We start from the raw sequence: 16,105 nt of genomic DNA on the forward strand, positions 1-16,105 counted from the left end.
CCTCAAAACTCTCCTGCAGCGGTCCCCAAGCACTGCCACATGCAGGCAAGTGTCCTGGGGCATAAGCAGGCAGCAGCTCCCAGCCAGGCCAGGTGTGGGGTTCTCCCTACTGGGAAGTGTCCAGAGCCTGCCTGATCCCTCCCTGCCCTGTCCACAAAATCCGTGGACTGCAGGGGAATTGGGGGGCTGCATGGCCCCTCCCCATTGAGATGCCAGCAGGCCTGGCCCAGCTCCTGGTCACTGGGGAATGCACAGCCTCCAGTGACCAGGAGGGAGGTTTCCACAAACGCCAGGCCTGCTCACAGGCCACAAAGCATTATGGCCTTTCGAGGCCAAGGAGGCCCACCTGGAGGTCCCCAGGGCTCCGGGTCACTCGCCCTACCTGCTCTGGTCCTGGCCGTGGCTGACAGAAACGACTGGCCAGACGGGAGCAGAGGACTTAGGACCAATGCTGCTGCTTCCCACTGGGGGCCCAGGGGGCAGAAAGGAGAGAAATCATTGAAGGCACCTACATGTGTGCGCTTGGGTCTGTGCAAACACACGTGCACACATGTGCAGGTGTGCAGGTGTAAGCTCTGGGCGCTCCCAGAGCCCAGGACTGGGGAGAGCACAGCCCAGATCCTCAGAAATGCACCACCCGGAAGGCAGTGTTCAGACAGGGCCACCAGGAGTTCAGGGAGACCCTTTGTGGTCACTGTCCAGGTCACCATCTGTGCCCCTCTCTGCTCAGGCAGACGGGTGCGTCCGTGAGTTTGCAAACGCAGGGAGGCTGGACGTGCGCCTGACTCACAGGCGCCCGGCTCTCACTGGAGCATCATCAGCCAGGCGCTGTAAGACGTGACTTACTTCCATTGCATTCAATTTGTGAGTGCAGTGTTTGTTCATAGTGGAAAACATGGAAATGCAAAACCACTAAAAGCTATAAATAAAGGGCACACATGGTTCCAGCCCTTCATTGTTCTTTTGCTGTTCAGACTTTTTGATGCTTCGGAACTCTCCGAACGTCCCTGGGTTCTCACGGAAGTCCCTCGGGCCACCAGGAGCAGGCTGACGTGGGGCCCCACCGTGGAGGCTGTACATTGAGCGGACACAAGTTGGAAAGAGATAAACTTCTGCTCTTGGCCGGAAAACCCCACCTTCCCGCCCACAGAGGTGGGGGGCAGGAGTCTGGCTCCTGGGCAGTCCCTGGTGAGCAGAACCAGGAGGCAGGCCTGGAGTTCATTGATCCTCACTGTCCGGGAGACCCTGTGATCTAGGAACAATCCAGATCAGGGATGGGGTGACCAAGCACCTCTGGGGGTCCTCCCTAGGAGGAAGGAGGGAGGCAAGAGGGGAGGAGGGATAGAGAGAGACAGGAGGGCCAGAGAGGGAGAAGAGAAGAAAGGGCATTTTTAAAGATGAGAGAGCATAAAGGGAGACAGAGTGATGAAAAGCAGGGTGCCTGCCCTAGGCACCCAGCCCCGGTGCCTCCAAAGTGAACCAGCCCTGAAATCCTGCGGAGGTGCCCTGGTCCCGCACCGGCGTGGCCTGCAATGGGCTCAGAGCACACGCTGCAGGGAGGGCTAGGTGAATGGCTGCGTTCACAAGACAGGGTGCAGGTTATTATTTTACAAGCGGGATTACCGAGACCCCCAACCACCATGGCTGCTGTTCACTGCTAAGTGTGTGTGTTGGTGCATCATGAATTTCCCACGCTGACAACACCCTGAGGGAAGAACTAAAGGGCCCTGGTCATGAGCTGCTCAAGGCAAAACCCTGCTCCAGGGAAGGAATGGAGTCGCCTGCTGTGGGGGAGCCCTCTGGCTGGAACCCTGCGGAATCCCTTTTAAGTCAAATGCTGTAACTCCACAGAGTGACCTGTGGTTTTCATTTTTATCTTCTCTGGGAAAATCAGGGACCTGCAGTTACAAAGGGCCCAGGAACCACGCGGTTTTGTTCACGGTCAGGCCGGCGGCTGATCTGACGGGGCTTCGGGTCATCATTAGCGTCAGGCAGTTTTATGACTCGCGGCCCTGCCGAATTCCCAGGCATTCGGCGTGCCATCACTCTCGTGAAATAACTTACAGATCATAGACACGAGGGGCTGCCTTGCCCAGCCATCCATTCGTCTGTCCATCCTCACCTGAGCGCAGGCCCAGGGGGAGCCAGAGACTCCCGGCTCACTCTCCTCCCCTGTGACCGGCCCAGCCCTGTGCAGCCTCCAGTCCTGTCTCCGGCCCCTGCAGCCGCGTGCCCTCCCCGTGGGACAGAGCCTGTAGGGATGGGGAGTGCCTTGGCCTGGAAGCCGCTCATAAATATTCCATCACGTGACAGGACACTCCTACTGACGGGGAGATGGACCTGTGCAATTATGTCTCCCCCAAAACAAACTTGCCTTGGGTCCCTCCCCAGGGACCCCTCTCTAAGTGGGCTGTCTGGTGGCCTGGCCGAAAGGGCCTGCCAGCTGTCATGCTGCCGAGCGTCAGCAAGGGTCTTTGAAAGCAGACTGGGTTACATAAATGACACGGAGCCTAAGAACTGGGCAGCCAACTGGAGGCCCCGGCTGGGTCGACCGCAGTGCAGGCTGTGCAGAAGGCCTGGCGTCTCCCATTCAGGAATCCTCCCCAAAGCCAGTGTGCAGGGCAAGCATCGTTGTCACCCCCACTTTACAGATGAACTTAGGTGCAGAGAGAAAAGGAACTCATCCAAGGTCACACGGCCTTGAGAGGGCAAAACAGAGCCCTGAAGAAGGTCTGACTGCTTTGAGTTCACACTCTGACCTGCTGTCCCCAAGCTTTCCTCAGGGCTCGGTGTCTGCTGGGGAAGCAGGACAGGGCACATGGCATTCTGACCACAAAACAGGAAGAGGCACAAGTGAGGAGACAGAGCGACTTATCAGGGAAGGCACAGGCAGAAGGGGCTTTGCAAGCTGGGCCTTGAGGGTCTCTAGGCGCTCAGCAAGTAGAGACAAGGACAAAGGAAGGAGCCTCCAAGTTAGGGAGCAGCTCAGGCAGAGGCTGAGGGAAGAGACAGGCTTGCAGCTGGACGGACCAGCAGGGAGAGTGGGGTCCTGGTGGCTGGGCCACTTGCCTCCCTCCTGAAGGGCCCATGGAGACTGGCAGCACCACAGCATCACAGGTCCTTTAACATCAGAAGGTGGCTTGTGGAGGGCCAGGGGAGGCTGGGCGAGCCTGGGTAGAGTGGGGAGGGACCTGGGCTTTGTACTTTCGGCTGAGATGCCTCTCATTTGAAAGTAGAAAGGAATCTATGAGGGGGTCCAGGTGCTGTCACAGGCAGCCCTCCCACCTGTCACGTGTCCGGACTAAGGGTGGGGAAATGCCACCAGGGCCTCTGCTTCTACGGCCCGGGGACGGGAACGGAGCCTGTAGTGATGGGGCTGCTGCGCAGGCAAGGCACGGAGGGCAGGCAGCCCCGCACCCACCCCGCAGGCCCGGCCGGGGCAGCCTGCAGGACAATCTCCTCCGGAGACAGACTGGGAGGCAGCTCTGCCACTCCGCTCCCCCTCCACACACCGTCTGGACGTGGCCTCAGCCTTTTCATTGTAAACGTAAAACACGTCTAATTTGGAGATTTGTTAATACAGAAAACGTTACCAGAGATCACCTCCTTAGGTCTAGTTTTGCAGTCTTCGCTGGTTTTAATCGTCTTGTCTAATTACTAGCTCTGTGACGTTGGACTGGTTAGCTAACCGCTCTGCTTTGTTCCCCAGCTGTCCTGGGAAGAGCAAGAAACCATCTACCTCCTCAGCCTGCTGTGAGAACTAAACAGGCACGCTACAGGGCAAAGCACAGCCAGCCCACGTTGTGTGCTAATCAAGGACCTGGCTGGATTTTATTCCGAGGAAAAATACAAGCCCCTCCCCCAGGAGCCTCCCCCACTGATCCCAGGATCCCAGTTTGCTGCGGATCTTTCCTCTTCCTCTGGACCCTTTTTTTTTTTTTTTTTTTGGTTGGGGGCGGGGGGCGGAGGGGGGGAGGCGCTCTTGGCCTCCAGCAAGTTGAGTCTCCCCTTTTTAATTTCTCCTCCACCGGTGCTGGCTTGGCATTTTCCTGTAGCATCAACTTTCAGGGTCACCTGGGCTCTGAGGGCCTAGGGACGGTCTAGGCTCAGCGGGTGGAGGAGGTCACACTGGAACCCAGCAGGGCGCCTGGCACTGCGAGTTTCCAGGACTCTGAACAGCACGGGCCGCTCTCTGCCCTCGCCCTGCTGGGGCGCACAGCGAAAAGAGAAAGGAGTGAAGTCCGGAGGGGGTGGGGCTAGAAGGGCCGAGTCCAGAATCCGAGAATAGCGAGTAGGGAGAGCGGGAACCACGGGGCCCTCAGCATCTTGGATGCAGAGGCAGAGTGACCGGTGGGCGAAGCAGGACGCTGGGAGTCCTGAAGGGCCCGCTCCCTCGCCAAGGCCTACGCCAAGGCTTGGGAAGAGCCCGGAGCCCGCGTGGAGCCCTCTGTGGGGTCCCTGGCCCAGGGTGAGTGGGGACCCTGCTTGCCACATTCCGGGACACTCCACTCTGGGCGCCTCGATGTGCACCCGAATCTGTGTGCTGTCCTGGAGAAGGGAGCCAGGCCCCCCCACCCTCCGCAGGCCCGCAGCGCCCGCCGGGAGTCTAGCACCCAGGAAGTGAGCGAAAGGAAAACATTCCCGGCCCCACGGACCACGGACCAGGGCGGTCGGGTGAGCCCGGCTCCGCCAGCCAGTGCGGCCGGCCTGCCGTGCGCTGCCCCGCGGAGAGCTTAGGGAGGGAGCAGAGCTGAGCGGGAGGCCGCTCGGCCACAGCGCTGCGCTGTCGCTCCCACCCGGGGCGTGCCGGGGGCACCTCCATGACCCCGCGTCCCCAGAAGGCAGGCCAGTGAAAGTCCCACCTAGGGGTGGGGGCGAGAAGCGGGGCTGGGACCTCGAAGAAGGGCGGGGAGCATCCAAACGGGCATGCCAACCTCGCCACGCCCCAGCCGAGGACGGGCCACCCGGTGGCCCTGCTTGGTCCGAGTTGAGGAAACCTGGGACTCCCGCGGGATTCTGCGCGCGCCGCGGCCGTCCTACACCGGTTCAAGTCCGGGACACCGAGGCGGGGTCCCCGTGGTGCCGGAATCCTGCGCCGTGTGCCGAGCCCAGGGGCGCAATAACCGGGCCCCATCGCCGCGTGTCCGTGAGCGTGTCCACCGACAGACACGGAACTCCAGGCCAGCCTGTGGAATCCGGGGCTGGCGAGGGAGGAGGGGTGGAGATCCGCGAGTCCCCCGACAAAATTAGTCTCCGAGCCCCGGCTACCGGCGGCCCGAAAACACCGCCGGCTCCTGTCGCCTGCGCTGGCGGGACTCGACGGTGGGTGCCCAGCGCCGCGCGCCCTCGTCGCCTTCCTGCGGAGCCCGCGGGCCGAGCCTGCTCGGGTCACGTGGCGCCGCGGCCGCAGCCCCGGCACTGACCCCGCTGGGAGGGAGGAGAGGGCGCCCGGAGGGAAGGGGCGGGGGCGGGGCGGGGCGGCGCGGCGGGGCGGCTCGAGCGCCCGGGATCCCCAGCGGAACCCTGCGCCCCCGGCTCCCAGTCTCCAGAGCGCCTGCCACCGGCCCACCGCAACCACCGCGCCCTCGGGCCCGCACGATGAGCCGGTGAGGGCCGCTCCGTGGCTTGGCGCCTTCTCCCAGCGCGGCGGCCGGCGTCCAGGCCCTGCACCCTTCGGTGGGACGTGCCCGACCGCTTTCTCTGAGCCCGCCCTGGGAATCGCAGAAGCCCCGGCCGTGGAGGAGGTGAGCTTGGAGTTCCGGCTGCCAGAGGGCTGCCCCTCGCCCTCTGCCCCCGCAGGTCCGGACTTGTCCCTAAAACTGCCCGGCTAGAACGTGGGACGCGCTGCCCGAGTGGCCGCACCTGCCGGGCACGAGCGCGGGCTGCGGCTGAGGTGCAAAGCTGCCGTGACGACCTCAATGCCCATCCCTCTTCCCCGCAGGTCAAGGCCAACTCCGGGAAGATGTACCAGAGCCTGGCATTGGCCCCGAGCCCCGGCCAGGCCACCTACGCAGACTCGGGCGCCTTTCTGCGCGCACCGGGCGCCGGCTCCCCGGTGTTCGTGCCGCCGGCGCGCGTCCCCTCTATGCTGCCCTACCTGCCGGCGTGTGAGCCGGGCCCGCAGCCCTCCGCGCTCGCCGCGCACCCCGGATGGGTGCCGGCGGCCTCGGCGGACTCATCGGCCTTCGTCTCCGGCAGCCCGCACCCGCCAGCCTCTCAGCCGGCGGGAGCCACCTCCTTCTCCTTCGCGCACAGCCCCCCAGGGCCGGGCGGCGGCGGCGGCGGCGCGGGAGGCAGGGATGGCGGCGCCTTCCACGGCGCACTGCTGGCTCGCGACCCGTACCCGGCCCCGCTCGGGCGGCCTGTGGGCGCCTCGTACCCCGCCGCGTACCCGGCCTACGTGAGCACCGAGGTGGCCCCGTCCTGGGCCTCCGGACCCTTCGAGGGCAGCGTTCTGCACAGCCTCCAGGGCCGCCCGGCGGGCCTTCCTGGCCGCAGAGCCACCTTGGGTGAGTGCGGGGCTGGGGCAGCCCCAATGGGTCCTCGGCCGCCCCGGAGTGCAACCCGCACCCTACGAAATGCCGAGCTTTCCCCCCCCCTCCCCCCCGGGCACCCAGCCTGGGGCGCCAGGACCCGACAACGCAGCCTCTGCCGGCCTCACCGCCCCGCGCAAAGCCCGGGCCCTGAATTCTTCTTACGCCTTAGAAGAAAGTGCACCTATTCTGCCTTTCCTTCATCAGAAGCCAGCATTTCGGATGGTGCCCACTGAGCCTACACGTTAAGCGTCTCTGAAAAGTTTGGGAAGTGACTTTATAAAGTTCAGACGAGGCTTATTTACGTGGGAAGCCCTGGTTCACCGCCCCGGCCATGACGGATGATCGGCTTCCAGACCCGCACGCTGAGACACTGCCCGTGTCTGCGGGTCTGACACCTCTCCCACCCCGTGGCCGCGCAAACGAAACCCAGGCCCCGGTTTGCGCCCTTGGGGAACCCCTCGGGCCAAACCTCCCGCCGCCGGCCTCAGCCCAGACCGGCTTCTGGCGCCGCCGCCTCCTCGGCTCAGGAAGCGGGTCGAGGGCCCAGGCGCCCACCGCCCGGCGCGGATTGATCGCTGCCCTGCCCCCCCCCCACCCCACCCCCAGCCCGCCGACCTGGAGCCGCGCGCCGGCCCTGGCGGGGCCTGGAGGCCGCGTTCTGTGAGCCGGACGGCGGAGGCCCGTGGAGGCTGCGCTGAGCGGCCTCCCCAAGTTGCGACCACAGCCAAGCTGACAGGCCCTGTTCCTTGTAGGATCTGGAGATCTGGCCCCTCGGATGCTGCCGCTTTGAGCAGGACAGGCCCCTCCCAGGCTCCCTCTGCCTCGTAGACCCCCTGCCTCCCGAGGGGGTCAGAATCACAGACCCTAGAGCTGGACCCCGGCGGGGGGTTGGGGGCAGTTCCCTGTTTTCCTCACCGACGTTTAATTTATGAAACCTCCCCCACCTTCTAAAACCAACCCTAAGGAGTGTTTTAAATTCACACAAACTTTACTGCATATAAATTTAAAACTAGATAAAATATATTTTACAATCAAATAAATTTAAGGCACAATTTTAAAAAGTTTGGAAAAGTGCTGCAGACGCCCTGGAGCGCCAGGGAGGGACCGGCCCCGGCCCAAGAGCTGCCTGTCCCCGCAGTGTCCGACTTCGTGGAGGAGTTCCCTGGCGAAGGTCGCGAGTGTGTCAACTGCGGGGCCCTGTCCACACCGCTGTGGCGCCGGGATGGCACCGGGCACTACCTGTGCAACGCCTGCGGCCTCTACCACAAGATGAACGGAGTCAACCGGCCGCTCGTGCGGCCCCAGAAGCGCCTGGTGAGTGTGGGGCCCAGCCAGGCAGCGTGGGAGTCCAGACCCAGGTGTTGCGTCCTCGGGATGCCCCAGAGGGGTGACGGCGCCTCCCCTGCTATGGCGGGAAGGGACCAAGGACCTCCTCCCTAAGCCTGAAGCTGGGATTTGGTGGGGTCTGCCTGTCTCCCAGTCTGGATAGGGACAGCCTGCGGGGGCTCAGCCCTGTGGCTTTGAGGGCGGCTGGGGTGACAAGCTTCTTGTCTGACCAGGTGGTGGGGGCACAGGGGGACCTGGCATGGGTTGGAGGGGAAGCTGGATGCTGTGTGGGTGCCGCGCTGGGGGACACAGCTGGGGGACACAGCAGGGGCGTTGGGTCCGCTGTCCCTTTGGGGAGCACTTTCTCCCCGATCCTGAAGGGACGGGACCAGACCAGGGCTTCGGCTGTTGGTTGTTCGGTTGTTCTCTGGACAAATCTTGTTTTCATTTTTGGTTCCTTCTGCTGGGGGCCTGGTGGGAGCTGGGGACTGGGAGCCAGACTTTTGCCCCAGGCGGGACAGGCTCCAGAAGCCGAGCAGAGGGGTAGAGTCACTTTGCTCTATACAGCTCACAGGCAAATTTTGATGGTCACGTGATTGTGTAAGTAGGTGGAAGGGACTGCGTGAATTTCAAGCTGTCTAAGGTAGCACTGCCAGTGGCTCCTGCCGAGGTCTGGGCAGGGGTACCGTGCTGGGGGTATCGAGCCTTCTGGTCTGACGCTGATATGAGTCCTGTCAGGGTTGGTCAGCCGGTTCTGGCCAGTTCTGGCCGGTTCTGGTGCAGGCCCTGGCAGGGGTGGAGGGGGCTGGTCCCTGGCCGACACTGTGGGGTGGCCCAGCCAGCCGACACAGTTGCCATTCTGGGCTGGGTGGGGGGCTCAGCTGCAGGCCTTTACTAGAAACCGAAGCGGCTACAGGAGCACCATCCAAGCGCCAGACTGGGCAGGTGGGAAGCAGCAGGGCGGCCGCTGTTTGCACTCTCTGTTCTGGCCTGGAGTTGGGGCTCTGTGGGTCCCCCAACCTTCCTCCACTCACACTGTGCCTCTCAGAGAGAGGGGGCCCCTTAGAGTCCACATCACCCCACACTCTCATCTCTGCCCCTGCATTCATGACCCCCACCCCCTGGTGTGCTGTACCGCCTGTATCTGGTGTCCCTCACTGAGGGGGAAGAGGCTAAGAGGGGAAGGTACCGGGGGACCCTACCCAGGACCTCCTGACCCCAAGCAGCAGGCCAACCCTCCTCTGGCTCTGTTCACTCTCTCTGTGCCAGGCCCCGAACTAGGTGCCAAGGACACACTGGTCATCAGGACAAGATGATGTCCCCACCCTTTATAGGGCTCAGTCCCAGCAGGAAACCCCTGACTTGGGGGTGGGCAGGCAGGGCTGCCATCTAAGCGTTGAGATGGTTATCCACACAACAGCCAGAGCCCTGGGCACACAGCCTGTCCATGGCAGACCCTGGGTACAGTCCAGGACTGTCCACTTCAGGGTCCCCTGTGTCCCCCTCACGCTGAGCCCCCTGCCCCTGTCCTGGGTCTCCTGGCCCAGGCCCCTGGGCGATGAATTCAGGAACTGTCCCCACACCACGTGGTAAAGGCCAGACAGACAGCTCTGCCGAGCACTTGGGCCTTGGCTGGCTCTGTGAACAGGCTGTCTGGGCACTTGGCCTGGTGAGGCCTCTGTTTGCTGGTCTGGGGAACACAGGGTACTTAGGATGCCTGCTAAGGGGGAGAGCCCTGGAGATGGCTCATCTCCCCAAGGCGTAGGCCCTGGAGGGTGCACAGCCAGGTCGCCATGTCCAGGCCCATGCAGATCTGAGTGTGGAACGTGCCCAGGAAGTGTTTCTCAAGTGGGGCAGGGGGCAGGGGGCTTACCTGTCCCACCCCAAGCAGCACCTTAAGGGTTCACTCTGGCTCACTTTGGGATTCCTGCCTGGCATTCAGGGAGGGCGGCCCCGATGCTTGCCCTGTGGCCGGTCCTGGCAGGGCCAGGCTGGTGTGGAAACCGAGACTCTCAGAGAGTCCTGGGACCAGAGCTTGAGCCACATGGCTCCCACCACGATGGGGCTGGGCCCATGGCCCCGGGCTTCCCCCCACTCCAGTGTCTCACTGTCCCTGTGTGTGGCCAGACCTGAAGTCCCAGGAGGGGCCTCCCCGGGAAAAACTTGTCCTGACCTTTTAAATGACTACAAACACCCTAGAGGCTTGTCACCAAGAATACAGGAATGTGACAAGCACCCCCTCCCTGCAGACTCAGAGCTGTTGCCCTCTGCCTCCCAGGTGCCTCCTTAGTCATTGGCAGGCGGGGGGTGCACCTCTGGCCTGAGGTCTCCATCAGTGTGGACAGGGCGGATAGTCGTGGTGTCCCCGTCCTTGTGGGCCTCCCCAGCTGCCTGCTGTCGGGCCAGGTGCTCTGTGGCCCCGTGGCCCCACTCCTGGACATTGGAGCCCGTAGCCAAGGTCAGGGACAGTAGGCTCGTTGGCCTCTGGCAGCCCTGGTGCCAGGTCCGCGAAGTGGCCAGTGCTGTGGGGGCCCAGCGTCCTTCGCTGAGGAAATTGGCCCTTGACTGGGACTCTGCTCACAGGCCGAGTGTACCTTCTGGCACAGCCCTGCCTCGCAGGCTCTTGTCCCCACGAAGTTTGCCCTGAGCAACAGGGACACGAGCTTATCAGGTTAATGTCCCCCACGTATGTCTCCCCTTCCAAGATGTCCAGGGGACCCGTTTGAAATTGGAGCCATTTGGGGGGGCTGCTGCATGCACATGTGACCATTTCCTCCCCAGCCTGACTTCTGTGGCTGCCCCAGAGCTCAGGTGGCTCTGCCGTGGCCCCGCCGCCTTTAGGTTTCACTTCGTTTGAAGAGAACTGACCAAATCAGAAAACGAAGGGCAGCGGAGGGAGCGCCGGGCAGTCAGGCCTGAGAGTGGCCGCAGCGCTGGTCCCCACTGGGAGGCAGGCAGGTGGAGGCTCGGTCCCGCCCCGTGTCCTGCCCTGGGAGGTGGTTCTGCCCACCTGAGGGCACCTGGCCCCTCAGGGCTCTGAGCCTCCGTTTCCCCTCCGTGAAACGAGTCTAGTGAGAGGGCAAGATCAACGAGCAAACACTTAGGATTTTTTTCCCATTTTCTTAATTTTAATTTAATCTCCAATTTCTCAACTGGATGTGTGCTCGCGGTAGGAATTTCAGATGCAGCTTCCCGGTGTCCCCTCACACTCCCAGGAGAGGGAGGCTGGGTCGCATGCTTTGGGGGGGCTGGGTCCTTGTGTATGTATTCTGCATGCAGGCACCCTCTGTGTGCACAGCTCCCAGCACCCGAGGGGCAGATAGAAGGGAGGGGTAGGGGGAGACCCTGGTGTCCAGTAAAAGCAGCTGCTCTCTGGACGCGAGCAGCTGTGGCCTCTGCCCATGGAGAGGTCTTTCCAGGGCCTGAGTTTTCTTGGGAATGGCTGGTGCCCAGGCTTCAGACAAGCCCCCACTCCCTTCCCAGGCCATTCACAGGGGGCAGGTCTGTGTCCTTGACCGCTGACCACAGCCTGAGGGAAGTAGGTGGTCAACAAGGCTTGCTACCCTCAGTCGTTGCAGAAGGAAGGATCCTAGAGACTGCTGACAGGTGGGGAAACGGAGGCTGGCCCTGTCTGCTGACCCCTAACCCCCCAGGTCAGCTTCCTTTGTGGCTTGGTTCGGCAGTCTCTTGATTGCCCTCGGGCTGGGTCCTGGACTGGACAACACCAAGGAGGGGACATACCTCCTTGGGACAGTTTTAAGTATGGGGTCCTCGTGGGCTTCTGTAGCAATGTGGCCTGGGCTGGCCCTGGCTGCACGGGGACCAGCCGGGGCAGTACAAGTGGAGGAGAGGATGGGACACGTTCAGGGGCATCTGAGGCAGTGGCTGGGTGAGGAGAGAGCAGCACCCCCAGGACAAAGTCTGGGGGCAGGTAGCTGGGGAGGGGTGGTGCCACCAGCAGGGAGATGCTGCTGGGATGCAGGGAAGGGCTTCGGGTCCGAGGTACCTTTGGGGGCCCTGGGCCTGGAACAGAGAATCTGGAGCTCCCAGGCTGGGGGTGACAAGACTCCATCCAAACACCAAAATGGGAGTCAGGCAGACTCTGTGCTGAGAGAGAGGTGACTGGGCTCCGGGTCTGGGGATCTCTGAGCTGGTGGGAGGGCCCCTCAGATCTCTCTGCCCCCATTAGGTCCCCATTCCTGAGCCTCAAACAGCCTGCTCTCTCCGGATCCCTGGAGTTAGTGCTCTCTGGGCCCCATCAGGCACCTAAGCATAGGGAGGTTTGGGGTCCCCTGTCGGATATGGACCTGCAGGCTTGGGGGTCAGCTCTGCTGGGACACATGGGAAGGAAACGGGCCTTTGGAAGGTTCCGGATGGGCCCAGTTTTACTCTGACATAAGGCACGATGAGACTGGTGCCCTCAGTCCGCTGTCCAGTGGAGAGTTGTTGACTTACGTCCATGCTGAGTCTCAGGTCCTGGGAGGCAGGTGTCTAGAGGACCAGCAGGTCCCCACATGTCCAGCCTGGGGCCTGACCTCTGGAGGTGCCACTCCACCGTAGAAGTATGGGATCCTAGCCCCACAACATCCTGCGGTGGATCTGGTATCACCCCCATTTCACTGATGGGGAAACTGAGGCCCCAAAGTGAAGTGACCTGTGCCAGGCTCATGGGGCATGGAGTCCAGGACAGCCTCACAACACCTGAGCGGCCCCACGTGGGCCAGGCCTGGCTGCCGGTCAGTCCCAGTCCACTTCCGTCCCCTCCTCCAGCTGAGCCTAGCCCAGCAGCCCAGAGCCTGGGGCCCAGCACCGGGTCTCACTGGCCTTCCCCTTCCACAGTCCTCGACCCGCCGTGCCGGCCTCTGCTGCACCAACTGCCACACGACCACCACCACCCTGTGGCGGCGCAACGCAGAGGGTGAGCCCGTGTGCAATGCCTGCGGGCTCTACACGAAGCTGCACGGGGTGAGTGGGGCAGGTGGATGGGGAGAGGCTGGGGCTGCCGAGCCTGAGCTGGGGACAGGGATCCCCGGTTGGATCATTTGACCAGCCTTCCTGGCACTTAGGGACCAGGGGCTGGGGAGGAATGAGGTGGGTGGGTGGGGCTGGGGCTGGCGGTGTTACACATAGGGCCCCACATACTGCTACTTCCAGGTCCATTGTGCAGATGGGCTCACTGAGGCTCATCATGTCACCGTGGCTCTCCCTCAGCCATTCAGCCAGGGGCAGAAGCTGGACACTTAGTCTTGCCTCTGCACCGCAGGGCCCCCCTGGCCCTGACGGCTCCGGGAGGCTGGGATGAGACAGCTCCTCCACCCGCCTGGAGGGAAGCAGCAGCCCAGGAGGCAGCTCGCCCAGCAGGGCTGAGGACACGTCAGCTCCTGGCTATGCAGGGCTGAGATTAGGGCGGGGCCCAGGGGTGAACAGGGAGAGGGACCCGCCGCCCACCCTGCATGTCTCTGCCAGGTGCCCCGGCCCCTGGCGATGAAGAAGGAAAGCATCCAGACTCGGAAACGGAAGCCTAAGAATGTTGCCAAGACCAAGGGCTCCTCAGGTGCCGGGCCAGGGCCCACTGGGTGCCGGGTGGGAGCCTGGACCGCCAGCCACTAGTCGCTCCCAGCCCCTCTGGTGGGGCTTGTGGTCCCTGCGGGGTCACCTGGAGTAGTCACCTTCCACCATTAGAGACTTACGTGTCTGGTGCAAACATTATCCCCCACCTGTTCCAGGATGGCTCCAGTTGGGGGAGGGGCAGGGAGCCCCCCAGCACTGAGGCGGGAGGGACGGGCTGGGTGGCAGCTCCTATAAACGTCCCACCTTTCCTCCCAGGGTGCCCAGGGAACACCACAGCCTCCCGGCCGTCCTCCATCCCCATCCCTGAGAGCTCAGCGGCCACTTTGAAACCCAAGCCCAGCCTGGCGTCCCCTACTTGCTCTGGGCCCTGTGTCACCTCCCAGGTAAGGCATATGGGTGGGGTGGGTGCCCAGAGCTGGCTCCCGGGCACCTCCTCAGGGAAGCCTGACTCCCTGGCCAGGCCGGGGCCCCTGCAGGCCTCTCCCGGGAGCTCAGGGCTGGCCACACAGCTGGCCGTTGGTACGGAGGGTCAATCTGTGTTAGTTACGGGCTGAGAGCCCTGCGTGTGTCATCACGTGGACACTCACGAGAGGTCCCCCTCTCCATCCAGGAGTGAGGGACCCCTTAAGGTGAGGTTTCCTGACCCCGCAACCCCACGTGAGACAGCCTGGGTTCCTGAATTCATACACCCCTGTCCTCCCTGCAGACCTCCAGCCAGGTGGACGACCCCCTGGCCCCCGGCCACTTGGAGTTCAAATTCGAGCCCGAGGACTTCCCCCTCCCCGCCATGGCCCTGGGCTCCCAGGCTGGCCTGGGAGGGGCCCTGCGCCAGGAGGCCTGGTGTGCACTGGCCTTGGCCTAGGTTCCCAGTCACCCACCAGACCCACCTCGTGACCTGCGTCGCTCCAGCACAAGGGACACCCCACCGGGCCACCCGCCAGGAGAGACAGCAGCCAGCAGGATCTCGAGGCGCGGGGCATGCGGCGGAGAGGCCTGGACAGTCAGGCCCTCCCACAATAAGGGACCCCGAATGCTGCACGAGGCTCCACGCCACTCTGACCAGGGGTGCCTGCCGCCAACCTGAATTCTGTTGTCAGCACTCGCACCGCCGTGTTTACAGGTGACAGCTGTTGGGAAAACTCAACCTTTTGTTGTGAAACCGGGATCACAGACGGAATGGCCAAGGCCGGGAAGACGCCTCTCCTCTGAGCGGAGGACTGCCAGGGGCAGGTGTGCAGGCCACGCACGCGCCACCCCCGCCCCCTCCCCCACCTCCCGGGGAAGCCCTGCACCTCGCCGTCCTAGCCGACAGTAAAGACCTCGTTCTGGTTGAGTCTGTGTGAGCGCCTGTGACGGGCAGTGCAGTACCTGAGCCTGTTCTGACCCACGGGCTGCTGGTGGGATGAGCGGCATCCGGGCTTGCCTGTTATCACACCCCCTTTCTCCTGCAGAAGTCCTTCGCGGGTCGGGTGGTTAAGTTGGCCCTGCCAGCTAGACACAGCTCTGCCCACGGGAGCTGATGGGTGGCCAGTAACAGCTTGATGTTGGGAGGCAGCAGGGAGTGGAGGGGAGCGGGGCACACCCTGCCGGAGGGCCACCGGCACTTGTACCCAGATGCTCCTTAACCAACAAGACCTGATTTTTCCAGGGAAGCCAGAAACTGGAATTCTTTAACAAATGTCGTCTTCCAATTGAAAGCTTCTTTCCCCAACTCCCAACTTGACTCAAACATCATTTAAATATGGAGCTGGCTAAGGGTTGTAAGCCAGCCCCACGGCCACCCTGCGGTCAGCCTGGCACCAGAATGTCCGCTCACCTGCAGCTGCCCTTGAGGGTCAGCCAGCCCACTTTTTCTTTTTTTTTAAAGACAAACAAGGCCATAAGAAAATATGTAAAATAAAGACCTTGATTTTGCCTTCCTGTCTCTATCACCTGTGGAATTTCCCGGGCTCGCACCAACCAGTCCAACACTCAGACCACCCCTTTCAGAAATGCGTGCCAGGGGCCAGTCTGCTGGACATCGCTGGCCACCCTGAGTCTCACAAGGGCCCTGGAGGGCACCTGCAGAATGGGTGATGCTCACAAACAGAATGCCTTCGAGGCTGCCGGGCATTCCCCAGCCTCTCACACACAGAGCTGCTGCACGGCCTGGGCCACATCAGCGCAGCCCCGGGCCTGCAGTGCCGCATAGGACAGCGGTCGCCAAGCGGTGGTCCGCGGACCGCTGGTGGTCCGTGAGGTCCGAAAGGTTGGCGACGGCTGGCATAGGGAGCTGCACGGCCAGTGCCGGGCTGCAGAAGAAACCCCTTGTGGGCAGGTCAGTTGGCAGCTCACAACCAGCACTTTCCACAAGCAGACTGATGGGAGAGATGGCAGTGGGCAGTGCCTTCGAGCTGTGCCCAGGTGCACCTGCCTGGGGGCCAGATAGGAGATCGCTGCTAGAGAGAGCTGGCTGCCATCTCGTCTCCATGCCCACAGGTTTCCCGAGAGACTGTTCCCGGTGAGGAAACTGAGGCACCGAGAAGTTAAGGGGGCTCCCATTTCCTCGTCCAGCCTCCCCTCCCCCCTCAAAGGGAAGCTCTGCCCTGTCCAGCTCATCCCTTGCCCTTCCCCCTTCAAGGGGGTGGACACCTGATGAGAGGAACTGAGGCACCAGGGAACACGAGGCATTA

At 62.8% G+C, this 16,105-nt stretch overlaps 1 protein-coding gene across 1 annotated transcript; it reads left to right on the top strand.

Annotated features, from left to right (window-relative positions):
- Positions 1-5,962: 5,962 nt before the first annotated feature.
- On the top strand, positions 5,963-14,295 carry GATA5 (GATA binding protein 5). Its single transcript, XM_008157107.3, has 6 exons — positions 5,963-6,509; positions 7,675-7,850; positions 12,702-12,827; positions 13,329-13,416; positions 13,689-13,816; positions 14,140-14,295. The coding sequence occupies exons 1-6, from the start codon at positions 5,963-5,965 to the stop codon at positions 14,293-14,295; spliced, it is 1,221 nt and encodes a 406-aa protein (XP_008155329.2).
- The last annotated feature ends 1,810 nt before the right edge of the window (positions 14,296-16,105 follow it).

Source organism: Eptesicus fuscus, chromosome 12, assembly GCF_027574615.1.
Source record: "Eptesicus fuscus isolate TK198812 chromosome 12, DD_ASM_mEF_20220401, whole genome shotgun sequence".
Taxonomy (NCBI): domain Eukaryota; kingdom Metazoa; phylum Chordata; class Mammalia; order Chiroptera; family Vespertilionidae; genus Eptesicus; species Eptesicus fuscus.